We start from the raw sequence: 21,559 nt of genomic DNA, 5'->3' as shown, positions 1-21,559 counted from the left end.
ATCTTAACCATAATTTTTTATTTCCCCGCAGTTTCTGGTTGTTATAAAACACCTGCCTTTTCCCCCAAGCTCAATCATGATGCTTCCCACACAGACTGACACATACTGGAAACGCATTCATATAAATCATCATCTACACACCAGGGAATAAAGAGCATAGATGTCTTATTTCATGGTCACATATAAGACAGCATGACTCCATTTTGTAGACATCAGAGCTGCTGTGCTGTGAAGTGATGCTGATGTAGTCAAACATGTAAAAACTAACAAAGTTGTTCCACAAGGTGGTGATGTTGCAGTACTCATGGTAGTCCATCAGTGAGCTGGTGTTGCTGTTATTATAGCTGTCAGACAGTGAGGCGCTGTAGGCATCTTTAGAGGAAAGGCTGCAGGTTACTTAGCGTGTAAAGAGTAAAGATTTAGGACAGGAGGAGATCACATAGAAAATAAAATGAGGTGTTCGTTAACTGTGCACTTAGTTCCAACTCGATGCCTGCCAGGATCTAACTTGTTTTATTTTATTTTAATGGAATAAAAAATCTTTTGCACCAATTTTTGATTGTCTCCAGTTTTTGGACTACAAGTTATTGACTGTTTTGGTGAGTTTCTTAAAGTAGTGGAGACGTGTTTTGGGTCTCTAGCTGGCCTAGCCCAGACTTAATCTCCATCGCTTTCTATTGGCCTCCATTTCTCCTCCTGTTTCCTCCCCTTTCTCTCTCTCCCTCTTTCTCTGCCTACATGAAGCTGACTGTGGAAATGTTGTCATCATTCATACTGATGGACTGCTGATATCATTGCTGTCCATTCTGCAGCAACACCCAGAGGCCAAAAGCTTGTCTATGGTCCCTTTCCTCATGAAGACATACAGGAACAAGTCTGCAAGAGGATTCAACCTAACAAACATGTGGGACAGGTAGTTAAGGGTCGTATTAGAGTCTACTTCCAGGTACCGAATGATTCTGGGCAGGAACAGCAGCGTGTAAATAAGCAGCACCAGAACCAAAACTCCCACAATTCTTCGTTTTTCATCAGAGGGGACCGAGATGGAAGCAGACAGGGCTTTGAGGGTCCCAACCAGGAAGAAGATTAACAGTGGGAAGGGAAGGAGGAGGAAGACGGCCGAGATTTTGTTTGCAACCCCATTACCAGCAAAGACATAGTAAAGGACGACACAAAGAAGAGAAAGGACCCAGACCAGGACACAGATCGCCACAGAGCTCTTGATGGTTCGTCTGAAGCGGTACCACAGTGGGTGGGCGATGACCAAATACCTGTAATACAAGATGGACACAAAGTCTTTGAGGAGCTTCAGAGTTATAAACTAATATAATGTTCAGACACAGAAGCAGCTCCACACATACTGGATAGACAGACAGATACCTTTCCAGGGCGACGCAGACCATGAAGTTAACACTGCCAAACCGACCAAATTGATAAATATTAGTGAAGATGTCACATATCTTCTTATCCACATTTGGTACCACCTCAACGATCATGCAGCAGAGCTGAATCAGGTCGGTAATGAGAAGGTTGATGACGTAGATGGGAGCAACATGATCACTTCTCACCTGCAGGAAAACATTGGTAAAAGTCAACAAGCAGTTGGAAACATGTTGTGAAGTCCACCTCCTCCCAAATCTGTCATCCTGCTCTGCCCAGCAGCTGCAGTCAGAGCCATTTCTGACTTTTTCATCCAACAGGAATCTCAGATATGACCCACTGGCCAATCACTGCAGGAACAAGACTAAGGGCCAGATTTCCTGCAGCTTCTGCAGCAGTTTTTCAGCAACAGATATGAAGCGTTCTGGCTCAAACACATGCAAGCAAAGCAGAGAGAAAAGGGTCAACAATGTGTGTTTGTGAAAGACTGGAAGTTTGTGATGATGTTGTTACTGACTGTTTGTGTGGGTGTGTCACTCGCTGAACACAGGAAATAGGAGTTTTAGGCCCATTGCAGACACTGGTGTAGAGCAGGGACTTTACCACAAAGCAAGTTCAACATACTCAGGTTATCATACCAGGTTATCTGGCTTCGCTAAAACTAACAACAAACTAACTCGGTAAGTCATGAGCTAGTTCGCATAAAACAGATGACCATTTGGAAACATGGACAAGTCTACTGGCAGCATTGCGTCATATTTTAAAATCCCGTAGCAAACTGTAATATTTGGCAAATATGGTCTGAATAACGCAGCTACAGCTGAAACATGCAGGAAAAATCAAAGACAGTGTGAATGCCTAGGCTAAATGAACAGGCGTAGCCAATAATATGAATGCGTTGATTTGATGTGTTCTAATGGTGCGTGTGACAATTTTAGCTTTATTCTTTCAGCTCGGCTTTTTGTCTGCATTTTCATATTAAAAGCCCCGGGCACTGAATAGGAATCTGTCCTACAGTCTGCTGTACAGACAGGAACAAAATGTACATACCATAGAATAAAGAGCATAGATGGCCACAAGGGTCAAAGGAAGGCCGATACCAATGATTATGAATTTCACCACATTCATGATGAGTGGAAGGGTGCTGTAATTCTGGCAGTTGGAGGTGATGTTGCTGTAATCAGAGCTTTGGTTTTGTGAGGTGCTGTTAATGTAGAGACCTTCCATTCTTCAGTGAAACCTGTTTGAGAGATCAGGTTATTAAAGGGAGCAGGTTTTTAATATCTACCTAACATTGTTCAGTGACATCACTAAAGCTGTGAGGTGAAGTTCACACAAACACAGTGTCCCTATAGTTTACCCACAATCATATCAAATCACAAACTGCTGTCTTTCACTTTCTATCATCATTCCTCAACATTTGTTACATTTAACTTTTATTTAATCAAATAGGAAAAGAATAACAAGTTCTAATAAACAAATATTTTTACTATATTAGGGCCAAAGAATGAAAGATGCGAGGACCCCATTAATCAAAACTACAATATTCAAACGGTTTTAAAATTTCAGTGTCACATGGTTGTCATGCATGGGCATGGCAGACCTACAAAAAAAAAGCCTCTGGAAGTGATGCCCTGAACCCAGTGGTCATGTCTGGGGTTTTACAGGGTATACTTTAACAAACTCCTCATAAAGAATTTGCGCAGTCTAAAAGCATTGACAGTAAAAGGTTGTGCCATCTGTGAGTTTTTGTCTCAGTGTCCGTGGGGTGGCGTCAAAAATCGATGACTTGCCATGAAAGAGGTTGTTATAACTTCAGTGTGCATGCTCAGATCAGTATACCTGTTCAAACTTTACATGTTTGATAAGACTGAACACAACACAATTCGTGCAGAGGGGCACAACATATAATTTGCGAAGGTTGCCTAGTGCCACCTAAGGGATACAGGAAATGACATTTAACTCCTTTGTGACCGCTCCAAAACGCACAATAATTCAGAACCCCGTCTCCCAATCTCCGGCTTGACCAGCCTGGACGTGCATCCCACCGCGTGGGCCAGACCAACACCGCTTGCAGCTTTAATTAAATTTACAGTTACTCAGTTAGCTGATGCTTTTTTTACAGCGATTTCCTTTTGCTATTTATATCAGAGGAGCAACGAAGGGTTAAGTGTCTTGCTTAGGGACAAGTTGATGGATGTGTCAGTGGGAATCAAACCTGGGACTCTTATCCACTGCGCCAACGCCACCCCATGTTTTCTGTAAATGCTCATTGGTTTAGGACGTCCGGCCTGTCTCCTGTACTCGACACCCCACCACTTGTTGAACGCCCCTCTGCCCTCTGAGTTTGGATGAGGAGGTTTACGTGACTGATTAATCCACCTGATGAACCATCTGCAGATTTTCTCTTCAGGGGACAGGTTGTGCTCTCTTTCTTGTTGGTGTTTATTTGGACTAACATATGTTGCACATCAACCCCGTCTCCCTCTGTCCTCATGTCCTGTCTGTCTCTCTCCAACAATAAAGACTAAAATAGCCCCCAAAACACAAACTAACTACATACAGTGAATTAATGTTGGGTCATGACATTCCACAGAGCAATAATAATCATAATAACAATAATAACAACAAGAAGCAGGATTTTGTAAAAAGCTTTTCTAAGCATGTTCTAGATATCTGGACTCCTTTTCTGAAATGTCTAAACAGCAGTATTACGTTCTCATTTATAGATTTCATACTTAATTTTGCATGCTCTATTTCATTTTATCATTCTATCTTTACCTCATTTTAATTCATTTAAAATAGCCACTTGATTTCATGCTTTTATCTTTAAGCTATTTTCTCAGTGTTGTAAGGGAGTGAAAATAAAAAAAACTAAACATTGGTTTAACCACAGTAAAGCTACCTCTGTACACCTACAGTCCAAAGCTGTTTAAAATGCTCTACATATAAGAAAAAAAGTAATATGACAAAATTTAAAACCCACCTGAATGAGTTCCTACACCAGTGCCTGATATTTTGTCCTCTGCATCCAAACCTGAAATATGGCCAGTATGACAGCAGTTTGATGATAGTCTACACCCGCTCTTCTAAGTAAAAGGAGCATGAATATGTAAATAATGCATCACAAAAAGGAACACATTGAGAGCATTAGCGTGCCAAAGAACCGTCACACTCCTTAACATTTATTTGACTAAGAAATGTGGATGTGCTGTCACACCTGTTGTTGTTGTTGTTTTCATTTGCTATCCAGTTATTACTTATTATTACAGAAATCTGGATTTAAAGGTTTAATCAAACTTTGCATATTTTATCTTCATTTTACATAATATCTTCTCTGACAACACCATTTTACATAAAGGTGAACTGTTAACCACCATTTTAGCATGAAAATGAATCAGGAGAAACTGCAGGCCGACACATTCACTCTGTCTAACAACACAAACATACAGCTTGGTGAACAGAAATGTCAGAAACACTGAGTCTCCTATTGCACTCCGGACATCTAGATAACTCTGTGCACTACACAACCTTTACAGGAAGGATCATTAACTGTCTACGACTTGTCTTTGGTTAGGCGTCTTTCCCTCTTAGAGACCTTTATAAATAATCATATTGTCACAACACATTAGCTGTTGGGGATCAACGTAGGGGCAGGTTTGGTTATTAGCTGAATATCAATTCTAGAAATATTAGTAAAGTTATTAATATCATACATTCTTAATTAGGCTTAATAAAAACAGGGCACCACCCTGGAACCAGGGACCAGTAGCCAAACCTTAAAGCACTCTGAAGAAGAAGAAGAAGATTTATTTATTAATAGGGAACTTTTTAGCAAGTGCAAAGACAATAAAACACAGATAAAACAAGAAAACACAAATCAAACAGAAAAACAAATTTTGTGTGAATTTTGTCCTTCATTGATTTGAGGTCCGGAGCACTGTTCTAGGATGTTTAAGCTGACTTCAGAGATTGCTGGTCCGCCTGTTGAATGCCTCTCTGCCCTCTGTATTTGAGGATGGAGGCTTGAACCTGGTCAGTCCAGTTGTTGAAACACCTATGCATTTCATTGTTTGTAATTCTGAAAATGATGTGAGAGAACTGAACTGAACATTGACGCATTCACAATGTCTAACAACACTACAAATAATTCAACTCAGATGTTAGGACTAAGCTCCCATCCCTCAGCACAAGATGGTCTAGAAGGGACAGCTTTGCGTATTGATTTGCATTCCCTGGACCACAACAATGGGTTTCCTCCACCAGAGTTTGTTTTCTCCTCCACATCCGCACAGTCCACAATAATGAGAAACCTGAGATGTGTTCCTGGCTGTTGTAACAGCAGCAGTTGTTGTGGTCGTTCTAGTCACCTGAGACCAAATGCGAGCGTTTGTTCAATCTCCTGGGAAAGACACCTTTGTGGTGTCGCAGACTTTCTCCCCTGTGGAAAAATGGCTTCTCTACTGTGGTGTCAGGTTCTTTCACTCCTCTTCCAAACAAGCAGTCAGAATAAGAAATACTTCATTATTCCCCGAGAGAAAATTCTTGCGTCACAGTTGCACACATTACACATCAAGGCACAAAAGAATAGAAATAATAAAATAAGTTGGTCAGATTGCTTTAATAGCAGAAAAATAAAAAATCAATAAATTGATAGCGGCTGATGCTGAAATAGACACTCACATAACACACACGTGTCCATAGGTTTATAAATGCGGATCAAACGCCGGGACGCGCACACACTGCAACACATGTTGTTAGGTTAATAAGTGTGCAGTGTGTTTCTTTACCTGATATACAAGACTCAATTTAAAAATACAGTAGGCTACTGGTAAGAACATTTTCCGAAGTAATTATATTGTAATTGTATTGTGTAATGTGTTATGTAATTTCAGTACTTGCACTACAAAGTATTTAAATTTAATTTCTGCTCCACTACATTTCAGAGGGAAATGTGGTCATTCTTACTGCACTGCATTTATAGTTACTTTATTTTGACATATGTGACACTAGGTTGAAAAAATCTGCAGTTCTCAACCTTTTTTGCTTGTGACCCCACAAGCTGCGTGTAGTTAGACCCCTTGTCGTGTATTAGATGTCTAAATTGTAATTAGTTCCGACTGGACTCAACCTATGAATATAGTTAAAGTAGTTCCAACTACTACTACTACTAGCTACTGCTTCACTGTCCATCCACTATGACTGCTTTTGAGCACCAAGCATCATTGAAAACTTGTGTTGTTTTAATAAAGAAGTGAGTCAATAGTCCTTCTTGTTTCATTACTTCCTGCAGTGTTGAAAAAGCATACATTTTAAAAATGTGTCTTGGTCTTGACACATTTTCAATCAATCAGCGTTTCAATGTAAACCCTGGTAATAAATTTCATTCATTCATTTCATTTCCTGTGACTGCTTCACAATAAAAATCACCCCGTGTTCCTTCAGTTGAATGTTTTAAATATGAGCAGCAGCAGTTAGCATTAGCAGAAACTTGTGCAGCTGTTAGAGAGTGAGCAGTTAACAGTGATGGATTCGTACATGCCTGCTTCTCAAACTTTTAAAAGACAAAAGCAAGTAAAGTTAAACTCCTCACTGTGCCTCATTCATATATTTCAAGCAGGAGAAGAAATCTTTCCTGCAGCTCACATTACAACAGGCCATTTAGCTTGTGGCTTTTCAGTTCGGTCTTCACATGAGCAGACTTCCAGTCTGTGTGAATGGGTTTTTATCCATCAGGTTAGCCAAAAGCTTTTCAGTAAAGTGTGCAGAGTTGATGAAATCCTCTCCCAGTGATGCCTGAACAGTCAGAGATCCAGCATGAAATATAAGAGGTTAGTTTGGAAGGGATCAGTGGACCAACCAAACGGGTATTTCTGTCTGAGGAGAAGGAAATTCCATCTGAGAGCTCTGAATGGAGCTAAATACTGAATTAAGTGTGTAATTTCTATTGTCATCATGTATGATTAAATAATTATAATTTATTTATCATCATAACTGTGTACACTGTGCAGCTTATCAAGTCATTACTTTAAGCTTTTAGCAGTTTATCTTCCTAAAATGCAGTTTGCTAGTTTCCAAAGTGTCCCCTGCAGAAAGCCAAAGTATTTAAAGAAACAGTCTGACAGTTTGGGAAATCTGCTTGTTCTTGTTGGATCTCAGCTAATAATGAGCTAAAGTTTAAAAAGGGGAAACATACAGCAGACTTTACTAACTTCTACTGAAACATGTTGGTCTGATCTTTTGTGACTGTCCCTGTCACACTTTATCATTTCTGCCCCAAATTATTATCTAAAAAAGTCTGAAAGCTTTAAGAGTTGTGAGGAAACCTCACTTGGTCAGAAAGTGCAGGATGCCTCCCTGCTAACAGCAGGTTGGGCTTTATGTTCATATAGACAACAGAGATTTGTCAACCAGCAGAGATTTTGTTGAACCTTCATTTGTCAGCTTTTAATTCACTGAGTTGGTCAAAGACAAACATTCACAGTTTGGTCTACAAACTGATTTTTATTGGATTTCCAGAAAATGTACAATTTCATATAAACTGACATAAACTGTGGTTTAAGATTTTATCCATATTGCCAAAAACACAACAGCTGCTGCAAAACAGCTGCTCTGAATCACATCCTAAACAGCAGCATGCCTACCACTAAAACAGCAAAACTTTAATGTATGTTAATTAAAGAGAAAAGAAAACAATAGAGTTTTTTTCCAATCATTAGATGACGGGATCTGTCTCGTCTCTATCCTTTCTATTGGCCTCCATTTCTCCTCCTGTTTCCTCCCCTTTCTCTCTCTCCCTCTTTCTCTGCCTACATGAAGCTGACTGTGGAAATGTTGTCATCATTCATACTGATGGACTGCTGATATCATTGCTGTCCATTCTGCAGCAACACACAGAGGCCAAAAGCTTGTCTATGAACCCTTTCCTCATGAACACATACAGAAATAAGTCTGCAAGAGGACTGAATCTAAGAAATGTTAGAGACAGGATAAAGAGGGTCACATCATGGTATTGTCCCAGGTAGAAAATGATGTCGGGCAGGAACAGCAGCATGTAAATAAGCAGCACCAGAACCAAAATTCCCACAATACGGTATTTTTCATCAGAGGGGACCGAGATGGAAGCAGACAGGGCTTTGAGGGTCCCAGCCAGGAAGAATATGAACAGTGGGAAGGGAAGGAGGAGGAGGACGGCAAAGATTATGTGTGTGATTATGTGTGTGACCATATCTGCATAAAAGACATATATAAAGATAAAGGACAACAAAGACAAGAGAAAGGACCCAGACCACGACACAGACCACCACAGAGGACTTGATGGATCTTCTGAAGCGGTACCACAGTGGGTGGGCGATGACCAAATACCTGTAATACAAGATGGACACAAAGTCTTTGAGGAGCTTCAGAGTTATAAACTAATATAATGTTCAGACACAGAAGCAGCTCCACACATACTGGATAGACAGACAGATACCTTTCCAGGGCGACGCAGACCATGAAGTAAATACTGGCAACCAGACCAGAGAGGTAAATGTATAAGAAGATGTTTGATATCTTCTTATCCACATTTGGTACCACCTCAACGATCATGCAGCAGAGCTGAATCAGGTCGGTAATGAGAAGGTTGATGACGTAGATGGGAGCAACATGATCACTTCTCACCTGCAGGAAAACATTGGTAAAAGTCAACAAGCAGTTGGAAACATGTTGTGAAGTCCACCTCCTCCCAAATCTGTCATCTTGCTCTGCCCAGCAGCTGCAGTCAGAGCCATTTCTGACTTTTTCATCAAACAGAAATCTCAGATATGACCCACTGGCCAATCACTGCAGGAACAAGACTAAGGGCCAGATTTCCTGCAGCTTCTGCAGCAGTTTTTCAGCCACAGATATGAAGCGTTCTGGCTCAAACACATGAGCTGGATTTATCCAGACTGGAGTCGCAGTTTAAGGCTCATGTTTGTGTTTGAAAGGTGAGAATCTCTCCTCATTGTAAATGTATTTCAGGGAGGATCGCTCAAATAATAAGAGGAGAGATGTTAACAGAAGTTCATTATGTTTTCACTGTATTGAGTTACACAATTTTTCACCTGTCAGTTTGCAGAGAAACAGAATAAGCTGCATTAAATATAGGCTAACATTTAACTATAAACAGTTATTATAACCTCCCCTCTCTCTGCATGAGCAGAACAAAGACAATGTTGCCAAAGCAACAAGAAATAATGAGGTTTTAACCACATGGTACCTGGCACCTATTTCTAGGAAAAACGCAGAAGATAACAAACCCAAAATAAATCAGTAATATCTCCTCAACCATTAGGCCTAGATGCAAAATTCTGGTCTCCTTTGAAATATTAATATTTATTTTACCATTACAGACTACATGGATATGAAATACAGACGAAATATGATATTTTGACGCAATAAACCATCAAAACCATCATAAGATAGATTATAATGCACCTGAATATCTTCCAAAACACCTAGAATACAACTGTAACTGTAAATTTGATGAAAAGAAAATGATATACAACAGTTACTACACAATCTTTCAAAAATTTACCAGGCGAATGTCCATGTTTTGGCCATATTTACTGTTTATATGTTCACTTTTATTGGTAGTTATTCTTCAAAACATTATTTCTCTCCACACAACCACGTTCCAAATAATATAAAGCTTCCAAAACATTGAATATTGATAAAAACAATCAATATATATGACCAAAAGCACTCCCATGCTTTACAGGCCACAGCTTGAGAACAGATCATCCTACAGGGCTGTGGGTGGTCTTATCCTGCATGTCTGTGTAGCTCGGCAGCAGAGGCCGATAAAGATCGCCTCCGCCAAATCACACTCTTCTTCTCCACTTAAATGACACAAACTAAACTTCAGACCGCAGCCGATCTAAACAAGATGGTGGCCCGCCAGACGGTCTTTGTTGACACAAAGCAACACTGTTTTTGGACGGAAAACAGCTAGAACAACGAAAATCGATGGCAAAATATCAATTCATAAAATCAGGAAAAAGCTGAAAAGAATTATCTAAGGAAGCTCTATGCGGCCATCTGTTAAAATATTTTTTATTCCATTTTACCATGATAACGGGATAATTTTCTCATGATCTCAAGATAACTGAATACTGATAGGTGAATACAGGAGTGGCAGGTGCGTTTCTTTAGGATAACTTCAGAAAGATTTCCAGTGTCACTGGTTAGCTCAGTTGGTAGAGCACAGGACATGTAATCCAATGATTGTGTGTTTGAGTCCTGCTCTCAATCATTTTTTTTCTTCTTTTGGGAGTTTTTTATTATTCTTTTTAACAAAGTTGTTATGAAGAGATTCAGGGGAATCCACACATGCTTTATTGTGAGCATGTGAAACAGTCATTTTATAAGAACTTTGTTGAAGGATAATAAAAAAGAAAAAAAATTGGCCTTACGTGAGGATCAAACACACAACCCTGATTGTATATCCTGTACCAACTGACACAGGAAACTCTTTGAAATGATCAGAAAGAAATGCTCCTGCTGACCCCCGTGTTAAACTACTGTTTTGTTATCTTGAGATCAAGAGAAAACAACATTCGTTGTCTCGAGATCTTGAGATAATTATCATCGGAAAACGGAATAAGAAAAATATTTGAACGTATGGCCATTTAGGGCTTCCATAGATTTCTGAGTGCGTGCTTGTAAAATTATTTCAGAGCGCCTGGAAGTTGTAGTGTAATAGGAAGTACTAGATTCAGAGTAGCAACCTGGAGCTAGAAGCCTCCTCAAAATACCTACGCCTGACATTACTACTGTCCACACCGTGTCGTTGACCCATCTTTAGATGTGTCACACATGCGCCATTTTCCACTGTCCTGTCTATGTGAACGTGTCAAAGCGGGAATAAAAACCACCACTTCCGGTCCTAATCTTCTAAATAAAATCTTGGCAATCAGATAAAACATAGATTTGTGTGTGAGAGATGTTTATTGTAATAACAGTTGGTGCATATTGGTAACCTTATACACAATAAATCATGTGCTCACAGATTTAGGCACAATATTTAGTGTCATAACCCTGCTCTTAGGTCATGACAAATACAGAGACAGACACTAAGACTACCACAAATAAGCATATTTATTACAATAAATTAAAAACAGCAGAACTAATAGCTACAATTTAATGTGGTTTAATTCAATACAAACTACTGAAGGCGAAAACTGCGTGTGTGTTTCTTCATCCTCCTCCTGTTACTATTCCCCTTGTTTAAGGACACAACAAACACAATAAGGACAACCACAAAGAACATACTGGTGAGAAATGGTGAGAGTACAGTCCTCTGTGGTGCTCCTATGCTGCTGACCACCTGTTCAGACACACCACCCCTGAGTTGCACAAACTGAAGGAAGTCCATGAAGTTGTGGAGGTGTCCTCCTGCATCTTCTGGAGCTTCTCCTGCAGCAGGAAAGGCTGGATCGTGTTAAAAGCACTAGAGAAATCAAAGAACATGATCCTCACAATGCCTCCAGCTTTATCCAGGTGTGAGTGAGTGAGCTGAAGCAGGTAGATGATAGAATCCTCCACACCAACCTCAGGGCGCTACGCAAACTGCATTGGGTCAATGAAGTTGGTCACCTGAGGTCTAAGATGGGCCAGAACCAGTCTCTCCAGAACCTTCATGATGTGAGATGTTAAGGCAACCGGTCATTAGTCATTGAGGGCAGATGGAGACTTATTTGGCATTGGAACAAGGCACGATGTTTTCCACAGCCATTGGACCTTCTCCAGGCTCAGGCTGAAGTTGAAGAGGTGTTGTAAAATCCCACATAGCTGGTCTGCACAGGCCTTTAGGACTCTGGGGGACCATCCGGACCTGCAGCTTTGTTCTGGCGCAGTTTCTCCAGCTTTCTGCGTGGGGGAAGATGTTGAGTATATAGTCCGGCAGTCACAGTGACATCACATTCCCCATTACCACTGAGGGGAGAAAAGGTTTGTATTTTCTCCTCTTTGTTCTCCGCAAGGTGCTGGCCCTGCATCCCCTTCATCTCCTTTTCAGTTCGTTGCGGATCCGGGTTCTCGCTCCAGGCAGTAGTGTGGGCCTGGAGAGCGCGATCAGCTGATCGCAAAGGTAAACAATACCTCCAAACCCGTTGGTGTAGTGACCTGGCACAAGAAAAGTGCCAAGTGCCAGGAAGAGAACAAGAGAAAATGGTAAATCCACAAAATATAACAAAATGCGACAAAAACACTAGAAAAAATGAAGAAACACGCAAACGTGCAACAGGCCGAGAGCCGCCAGAAGTGAAAGATATAGATATAACGATATAGACATCAGATTGATAATCTGTGTCCATTTGCTTCCCCATATCCTAGAACCATTTTTCCTTTCACTCTGGTGAAATATTTATGCTGTGTCTTGGCCAGGTCTCTCTTGCAAAGACATTTTAATCTCAGTGAGACTCACCTGGTTAAAAAAGGTAAACTTTTTTTTTTTTAAAGCACCTCAGCAGCCAACCCCCTGCCTGTGTCCTGTTCAACTAGTGCCCCAGCGGCTGGCCACCTGCCATTCCTGCCTGCTTGCCTGGCTGCCCCTCTGCCTACCTCACCTGGGAGAGAGTTCACCACAGATTAAAGACTCTGGGGATGACTCCTCTGCTCTCCTACCATGCTAACTGTGCTATGGAATCAGAGATCGCATGAGGGCGACGTGGACACCGCCTCTGCCCCGTGCCTCTCCGATGCCCTGCTCCAGTCTTTGCTGCCCAGCTCCTGCCCTCAACACTGCCCAGCGCTTCTGAGTCAGTGGTTGGACCAACTCCTGCTTCTGATTCCCCAACAGTGATTTGACCCACACCTCTTTCCCTGTCAGTGGCACGACCTGCTCCTTGTTCCTCATCACTGGCCCAACTGACGCCTCTTCCTGGTTCCCCATCAGTGGCCTGACCAACACCTGCTCCTGGTTCCCCATTGGTGGCCCTACCTACACCTGCTCCTGGTTCCCCATCAGTAGTTCAACCGAAACCTACTCCTGGATTCCTGACAGTGGTCAGATCGACACCTGGATCCTGTGCTCAGTTGGCGGCCTGTCCGACTCCTGTCACCTCTCCCTGCTGTTTTACAGATTCTACATGCTCTTGCTGTGCTTCTGATGATTCCTGTGCAGTAAACATCCCCTGACCTAGGGGGCAGCAGTCAGAAATCCTCACTACAGAGATGCAGCTGGCAGAGTTGCTTCAGTGCTTATGTTTCCTTGGCTCCATCGGTTCTCCTATTGTGTTCCTTGATGACGCTATCCTGCAGCCCAGAGACCCTGCTGTTGACCTCCAGTCCTCCTGTCCTGTCACCTGTCAACACTTGCCCTGACCTCTGGCCCTCCTCCAGATACCTCTTCATTTTGGACTATTCTGATCTGCTTGTTTTGTGTTTTGGGCTTGGCTATGGTTAGGAACATCAGAAGATGTTCCTTGATGAGGAGGGTGGTTGTGGTTTTTTGTTATGATTTGTGGGTTCAAGTGTCAGTGTTTTGTTTCTGTACGGATCTGGTTTTGTTTCTGCGTACTTGTCCAGTTCCATCTGATTTTGAACTTTTCTGGTGTTTGTTTCAGCTCTGTGTCCTGTCTGCCTGATTCCCCTGATGTGTGTCACCTGTGAATTACCCTGCCTGCCCGAGTGTCATGTGTTGCACCTGGTTGCTCTCCCTGCTGTCTGATGCTCGTCTGATCTTGTAGAAATGACTGTCAGATCTTTTCAGTCTTTGTCCAGTTATAGTTGTTTGTCGAGTGTTCTGTCTGTGTTCTGAATTTTTTTAAATTTGAGATTAATCTGTTTCTGATTCACCTTTCATTCGTGGAGTTAAACCTTTGTTTTGGACTTTGCTACATGTAAGTAAAAGAATCCCGCTTTTGTTTATTAAAACTTCACAAACTGAATCTGCACTTCTGTGTCTTGCGTATGGGTCCAAAATCTGCGTCTCACTTGGTCAACACTGACAATTTTTGATGGCATTCCAAATAGTTGTAAAACACCAAAATACATAATGAATATCTACAAAATTTCATAATTAATGAAATAATAAGCCCATATAATGCTGTACAAACTGCTCTGACAAACGTGACGACTGTTTGATGTTAGTCTTGAGTTCATGTACAGCTTCATGTACATTTTAATTATGGAGTATATTATTCCTGTAAGTTTATAGATCATTGCAAGCCTTTGTCCCAGCCCCTGACACCTAGCCCCCAAACCAGATCAAGATACTTTCCAGACAGACAGGCTGTAGGACAAACACATTTAGAGCCCAGACAGTGCATGTACAGACAATAAATAAATAACTCTCAGTCAGAATGTACATACCATAGAATAAAGGGCATAGATGGCCACGAGGGTCAAAGGAAGGCCGATAGCACTGATTATGAATGTCACCACATCTTCGGACTTTGTATCATAGTTGGTGATGTTGCTGTAATTCTGGTAGTTGGAGGTGAAGTTGCTGTAATCAGAGCTTTGGTCATGTTTCGTGCTTTTACTGTAGTAATCTTCCATTCTTCAGAGTGAAACCTGTTGTTTGAAAGCTCAAGTTATTAAAAGGGAGCAGGTTTTTAAAATCTACCTAACATTGTTCAGTGACATCACTAAAGCTGTGAGGTGAAGTTCACACAAACACAGTGTACCTATAGTTTACCCACAATCATATCAAATCACAAATTGCTGTCTTTCAGTTTGATGATCATTCCTCAACATTTGTTACATTTAACTTTTGCAAGATAAGAAAATAACAAAATAATAACAAGTTCTAGTGAACAAATATCTGTACTTGCTGATACAGCATGAGGTCATTACTGCAGCCAGTCATCGTCCAGATGTTTCAGTAATTTAATGAATAATGTTAATGCACATTGGTTTAGGACAGCTTGCCTGTCTGCTGTACTCGATGCCCCTCTGCCCTCTGAGTTTGCATGAGGAGGTTTACATGACTGATTAATCTACCTGATGAACCATCTGCAGATTTTATCTTAAGGGGACAGAACGTGCACTTTTCCTTGTTGGTGTTTATTCTGACATTATTTTATTGCATCAACCCTGTCTCCCTCTGTCCATGTCCTGTCTGTCTCTACTGTTTCCTGCAATAAAGGCGAAAATGGCCCCAAAACCTGAATTAACTACATACAAGTTATTATGTTTAGAACTGATTGCTTATTTAACTGAATCATTAACTGACTGGAACCTGTCTTGGGTCACATAACTCTGTCCTCCAGACACATTTGATCAACAAGTACTGTTTGGCATGTCTTGGCTGTTATCATTTTCTGAAGAAAAAAAAACACTATTAAAAATCTCTCAGTGGATTAATGTTGTGTCATCAATAGTACAACATATCTGGACTCCATTACTTTAATGTCTGAAATCTCATTTTCATCATTCTTTCTTTACCTCATTTAATTTATTTGAAATACTTCTTTATTGCATGCTTTCATCATTTTAGTGATTTATAGGAAGAGAAAAAAATAAAATAAAAAGTAATTGGTTTAACTTCAGTATTCTGTATACCATGTCCATTTATCTGTTTAATTCACTCTACATAAGAGAGAAAAGTAACATAAACATACCAAAATTTACCTTTAAAAGCTGCAAAACCCACCTAAAGTTCCCTACTCCGGTTCTCGATATTTTGTCCTCCGCATCTAAACAGCCACCTCAAAAGGTGATAACATGCAGTAGGTTGATGATAGTCTACACCTGCTCTTCTAAGAAAAGGGAGTGCCACAAATCCCAAATCTTGGCCATAATGTTACTTCCCACTGCTGGGTCGAAGACAGGGCGAGCTTCCCAGAAGAACTCGACAGACATACTAGCTGTGTTTCATGTACCACATTTTAAACATCCATCAATGATAAATATCTCAAATGTCTCCATAAACAGGACATCAAAATGTATGACTAAAAGTGCGAGCAGACTATAACTAACCATAACTTATTTGAATGCAGATTAAAGACAGACACACTTACACACGTGTCTGCCAGAGCTGAAATATTATCTCAAGTTATCGTATTGTTCTGTTCTAACTTGTCCTGAATCTACCAGGTCAAATTGTTATTTTCTCAGAAATTTGAACCACAGCAGTAGATAAATGGGTCACGAACATGCACGCGCTTGAAGCTCTAACACATTGTGTGTGTGTGTGTGTGTGTGTGTGTGTGTGTGTGTGTGTGACTGACCATTTGGCCCAATTGATGAGTGTGTATGTCAGTGTGTGTGTGTATTGGAGGGGGGGGGGGTAAATTGAAAAGAACTTATTTTACTACCGGCAATGAAATACAGTTGGTCTAAAGCTGGAAAGTAGTCAGGACAAAAACATGGTGTAGATGTAGAGTGTATGGTTCTTTTGTGTTTCTTCTTTTCGTACATGTCGGAGTGTGAATGCTGTTCCACGCCTTAAACCTTTGTTAAAACTGTAAGATGATCTTGGCTTAATTTAATGAACATCCAAAGATGGTGGTTTAAGTCTTTCATTTCAAACAGCGACTGCAGCATGTTTTCCAGTATGCCTGATTAATTTTTTTGTCAAACACAAAAAAAGTCTTTGATTTCTAATGCAAGAAGTCAGAATTACGTAAAGGTTCAGATTAACATGCACATGCAATAACATGCAAGTCTGGGTGTCTAAAATAGAGTGTTAATATCTGCAGGATAGTGTCCTGTCCTTCCTTAATGTGACAAGAGCATTTGTGACCATGCCTGTTTAAAGCAGGTGGGGGGGGGGTCAAATAGCTGATTTGGAGATGTAACACGTATATGAGAGAGAGGTGTCTATATCTAATGTTTTTAAAAACACATGGTTGGTGTTGGACATTCACCCTTATTACACAGAAGCAAGAAACTGCCATTATTCCCATGAAAAAACACGTCTCTCTGGTTAAGCGATTCAGATAATGAGTACAGTGCATTCCTTAAGTATTAAAATATTTCATTTGATTGTTGCATCATGTGGAGCTCTCATATTTGTGTGTGTGTGTGTGTGTGCGCGCACCATTGTTTGAGTGGGGAGAGTCTGCTATGTCTCAGGTGTCATGGATATGTCAGGCAGGTGACTGAGTATTAAAGAAAGAGGTTGCCCTATTATTACAATAGCAAAACTGTTCCTTAAGCAGTTTTTTCTCCTTTTTCGCTCGTCTTGATTGCAATGTTTGCTAACTCTTACTCATCACTTTTTTAAAGCATAATTTCTTAAACATTCTGAAATATAGTTTGCAGTTAGTAACAAATGAAAATGCCTTTAAAAAGGTTTATTTGCACGTTAAGAAAACATGCACGAGCTAAGTGTCTCTTCACACCACTGATCTGAGCCCCTATGTCCCCACCACTTTTCAACACAAAGTGTTCCGGTGAAGTGAAATGGCACGTTATCAAAGTTGTGAAACGTTGCAATTTGGTTAGGTTTACGCACAAAAATTACTTGGTTAAAGTTAGGAAAACATCATGGTTTGGGTTAAAATAACTACGTACGTCAGTTAACACGTAAGTTAACTAACATCACTTACATCAATTTACATAACTTGCCTAAATAAAAATAGTTGATGTTGACTTGGACACACCAAGCCCAGTCTCCTGGTTCAAAGTCGGGGTTCTGGCCCTCCATCCACCCCAACCACCTCCTTACTCAGTCTTTTCTGTTAAATATCATTCCATCAAAAACTGATGCTACAGGGCTTCCCCCAATGTGTTGCACTATGACGCTATCCCAAGTGCGTTACAAACGACAACTATGGCTCTTGACCACGTGTCCATATGTGACGAGTTGGGAGTGACAACAGGCTGGCAGGAAAAAAAGTTTTTTTTCTGAATGGAGTTCGGATTGATGAGGTCTGTGTTATGCTATCTGGAATCAAGTCACATAATTTCTGAACTTACTAGGTAGTTCAACTTCCTCGCTGACTTTCCACCAAGCAATGTCCAGTTATGTCTGACGCTAACAAAAAACCGTGGAAACCGGAAACACAGTGGCCCCCTGCTGAAAAACATAAAATCTGTCAACTCTGAGTCCCCCCGCCGGTAAATGCTGCAGTTGTGCAGCAGAATCCACTTCGACTACAGGTGATTATTTGTCCATATGCTCAGGTGCTCTTTCCCCCACAGCTCCCCGTCAGCCAACAGCGGTCTGTCAGCAGTGACTCAGTCACTCTGCTCTTCCTAGTCCTCTTCAAACAATGCTCTGAAGCCGTTGGTGAAAATCTCAGTACTGAGGGGCTATCTAGATACAGCGCCATGCAACTTTCTGCCTTGGCGCCACCAGGTCCTGTACCGCACTTTGCATTTGGTCTGATTGCAGGGGTCAAACTCTCCCCTTTCACACTATGGTGTTTTCTTCACAGCATGCATTTTACCCACTGCACACATGCGTGCCGCACACACACACACACACACACACACACCAATTTGGTCAAATGGTCAGACATCCTGACACACACAATTGGACACCCAATGCATACACCTCACGGACGTCACGTGTGCACGTCGTGCATGTACTTTGTGTGCTTGCATCTACGTGTACTATGGAATGTGTCCTTTACTTACTTGTAAGAACCTGATGGCGGTTTTATCCAAGCTGTATTTGTAAACACATCCGTTTTTGATTAAACAGCCTAAAATATCGTTAAATCATTCAAGCTTAGGTATCAATGCTGTATCTGCAGTTTTAGAATTTAGCATTAAATATTTCTGAAGCTACTGTATCGTGCTTTAATTCATACTATATCTGAGTTGATGAATTACTAAGCGTGAGTAGGGGAGAGCGGGGTGAGTTGAGCCAGTTTTTACTTGAGGTGTCTTTAAAGTGAGGACATGACAGTAAGGTCTCCAACTAAAATATGTTCATATATTTTAGGATGTGGTGCATCCCTGGAAATAATCACTTTACATCTAAAATAAACTGTTAAACAAATAAATGAACAAAAAAAGTGGAATCTTTGCTCAACGTACCCAATGTGAATGTGACTTTAAATTACATACTCATGTTAAACTGGAACACATACAAGTCTTAGGTACTCCAACATTTTATTCAGTGTGAAATGTCAAATTCTGGTTTAAAAGACAAGACTTCTTTAGCCTGTTGACCTACACATCAAATCAAAATATGAAAGCTACATACCCTTAAAGCTGGAGGCTAGAAATCTTTCCTGTAGCTCACATTACAACAGGCTTTTCAGTTCTGTCTTCATATGAGCTGACTTCCATTCCGGACTGTATGTCGGTGTAAATGGATTTTATCCATCAGGTTAGCCAAAAACCTTTTCAGTAAGGTGTGCAGAGTTGATGAAATCCTCTCACAGTAATGCCTGAGCAGTCAGAGATCCAGCATGTAATATAAGATGTTTGTTTGGAAGGAATCAATGGACCAACCAAACAGGTATTTCTGGCTGAGGAGAAGGAAATTGGAGGTGAATACTGAATTATGTTTTTTTATTTTCTATTATTAACATGTTTGATTAAATAAATTATATTTGATCTATTGATCTATAATTGACAGCAGGGCCAAGCTTTATGTTCATATAGGCAATAGAGATTTAAACCTTCATTTGTCAGCTTTTAAATCACTGAGTTGGTCAAAGACAAACACACAAAAACAGTTTTGTCTAGAAACATTTTTTATTGGATTTCTAGAAAATGTACAATTTAAACTGACATAAACTGTGGTTAAAGATTTTATCCATATTCTCAAGCAACAGCTGCTGCAAAACACCTGCTCTGAATCACATCCTAAACACCAGCATGCCTACCACTAAAACACCAGAATTTAAACTTAGATTAAATAAAGATAATCAAACAATATGGAATTTTTTTCATATTTGTAGAAAAAAATAACAAAAAAGCAAAATAACTCCACACACTTTTACGTATGGGTAAACATAGAACAACTAAATTAAAATGTGTATGAGAAACTCTAAATACGTGTTAAGATGCTCCCCCTGTGTTAAACATACAAACAATCAAAATAAAGATTTAGGAAGAAGACAGCGAGGCGGCTATGATGAGCTCAGTTAATCTAAAATAATATCTGCTTTGCTTCTGTGATAAATGGAGAATATTGACAGACATAAACTTACAGCTACAAACTAATAAAAACATATTTTATTTACATGTGTTGAAGCCATCACCAGAGAAAGTTCACCAAAACACAATATCCACAGAGAAATAATAAACTGTAAAAGCTTGATAGCTGAAGCTTGATAACGCTGCATTCTGGGAGTGCAGTGCTCTGACTGGGGTAGTAAGGTACAATGAGCTCTCTAATATGACATGGTGCCTAGTTAAACAGAAGGATTTTAAATTATTTTCTGGATTTTACAGGAAGCCAGTGCAGAGAAGCTAAATCTATTTTCCTGGTTCTTCTCAGTACACAAGCTGCATTCCGGATCAGTTGAAGAGTCTTAACGGACTTATTAGAGCAGCCTGCTAATAAAGAATTGCAGTAATCCAACCTAGCAGTAACAAATGGGTGGACTAGTTTTTATACATAATTTTGAAACAGAATGTTTATGCAAAATTTATGTAAGTGAAATAAGGCAGTCCTCAAACTTTGTTTTATGCAAGTGTTAAAGGACATGTCCTGATCAAAGATAACTCCAAGACTCCTCACGGTGGTGCTGGAGGCCAGGATGATGCCATCCAGAGTAACTATATCTTTAGATAATCAGGTGATTATCTAAAGTAATCAGGTGTACCAGTACAATAACTTAAGTTTTATCTGAGTTTATCATTAGAACATTACAGGGCATCCCGGTTTTTACATCCTGAAGGCACATTTGGAGTTTAGCTAACTAGCTAATTAGTTTCATCTGGCTTGATCAAAAGATATAATTGAGTATCATCTGCATAACAATAAACATTTATGGAGTGTTTCCTGATAATATTGCCTAAAGGAAGCATATACAAGGTAAATAGAATGGATCCAAGCACAGATCCTTGTGGAACTCAATGAATAACTTTTGCATGTATAGAGGATTGATCAACATGTACAAACTGAGATCAATCTGATAAATAGGACTTAAACCAGCTTAGAGCGGTTCCTTTAATGCCAATTTAATGTTCCAGTCTCTGTAATAGGATATGATGGTCAATAATATTGAATGTAGCAAGTACAGAGACAAGTCCTTTGTGTGATGCAGTCAGAAGGTCATTAGTAATTTTCACCAGTGCT

General features: G+C 40.2%; 2 protein-coding genes across 2 annotated transcripts; both read right to left on the bottom strand.

Annotated features, from left to right (window-relative positions):
• Window positions 1-730: 730 nt before the first annotated feature.
• LOC119913399 (G-protein coupled receptor 4-like) lies at window positions 731-2,508 on the bottom strand. The gene is made up of 3 exons (XM_038732815.1): window positions 2,431-2,508; window positions 1,381-1,568; window positions 731-1,271 (listed from the first exon to the last, which is right to left on the bottom strand). The coding sequence occupies exons 1-3, from the start codon at window positions 2,506-2,508 to the stop codon at window positions 770-772; spliced, it is 768 nt and encodes a 255-aa protein (XP_038588743.1). The 3' UTR covers window positions 731-769.
• Window positions 2,509-8,266: 5,758 nt separating this feature from the next.
• LOC119913436 (G-protein coupled receptor 4-like) lies at window positions 8,267-14,907 on the bottom strand (the record flags this gene model as incomplete). Its single annotated transcript, XM_038732863.1, has 4 exons — window positions 14,719-14,907; window positions 8,855-9,042; window positions 8,626-8,745; window positions 8,267-8,585 (listed from the first exon to the last, which is right to left on the bottom strand). Coding segments are annotated over exons 1-4 (816 nt in total), but the record flags the coding sequence as incomplete, so codon positions are not given.
• Window positions 14,908-21,559: the final 6,652 nt, after the last annotated feature.

Source organism: Micropterus salmoides, unplaced genomic scaffold (genome assembly GCF_014851395.1).
Source record: "Micropterus salmoides isolate LMB-PRFRI ecotype aquatic unplaced genomic scaffold, ASM1485139v1 Ms_hic_scaffold_2, whole genome shotgun sequence".
Classification (NCBI taxonomy): domain Eukaryota; kingdom Metazoa; phylum Chordata; class Actinopteri; order Centrarchiformes; family Centrarchidae; genus Micropterus; species Micropterus salmoides.
The sequence above is the reverse complement of the archived record's forward strand: the minus strand, read 5'-3'. Positions and strand labels throughout refer to the sequence as shown.

Bases quoted from the DNA above. Each gene is read 5' to 3' on its own strand.
- LOC119913399 (XM_038732815.1), bottom strand. From the start codon at position 2,508: ATGAATGTGGTGAAATTCATAATCATTGGTATCGGCCTTCCTTTGACC. The intron at 1,569-2,430 runs GTATGTACATTT...GTTTTCCTGCAG, and splicing joins TCTATGCTCTTTATTCTATG to GTGAGAAGTGATCATGTTGC. The intron at 1,272-1,380 runs GTATCTGTCTGT...CTTGTATTACAG, and splicing joins GTCTGCGTCGCCCTGGAAAG to GTATTTGGTCATCGCCCACC.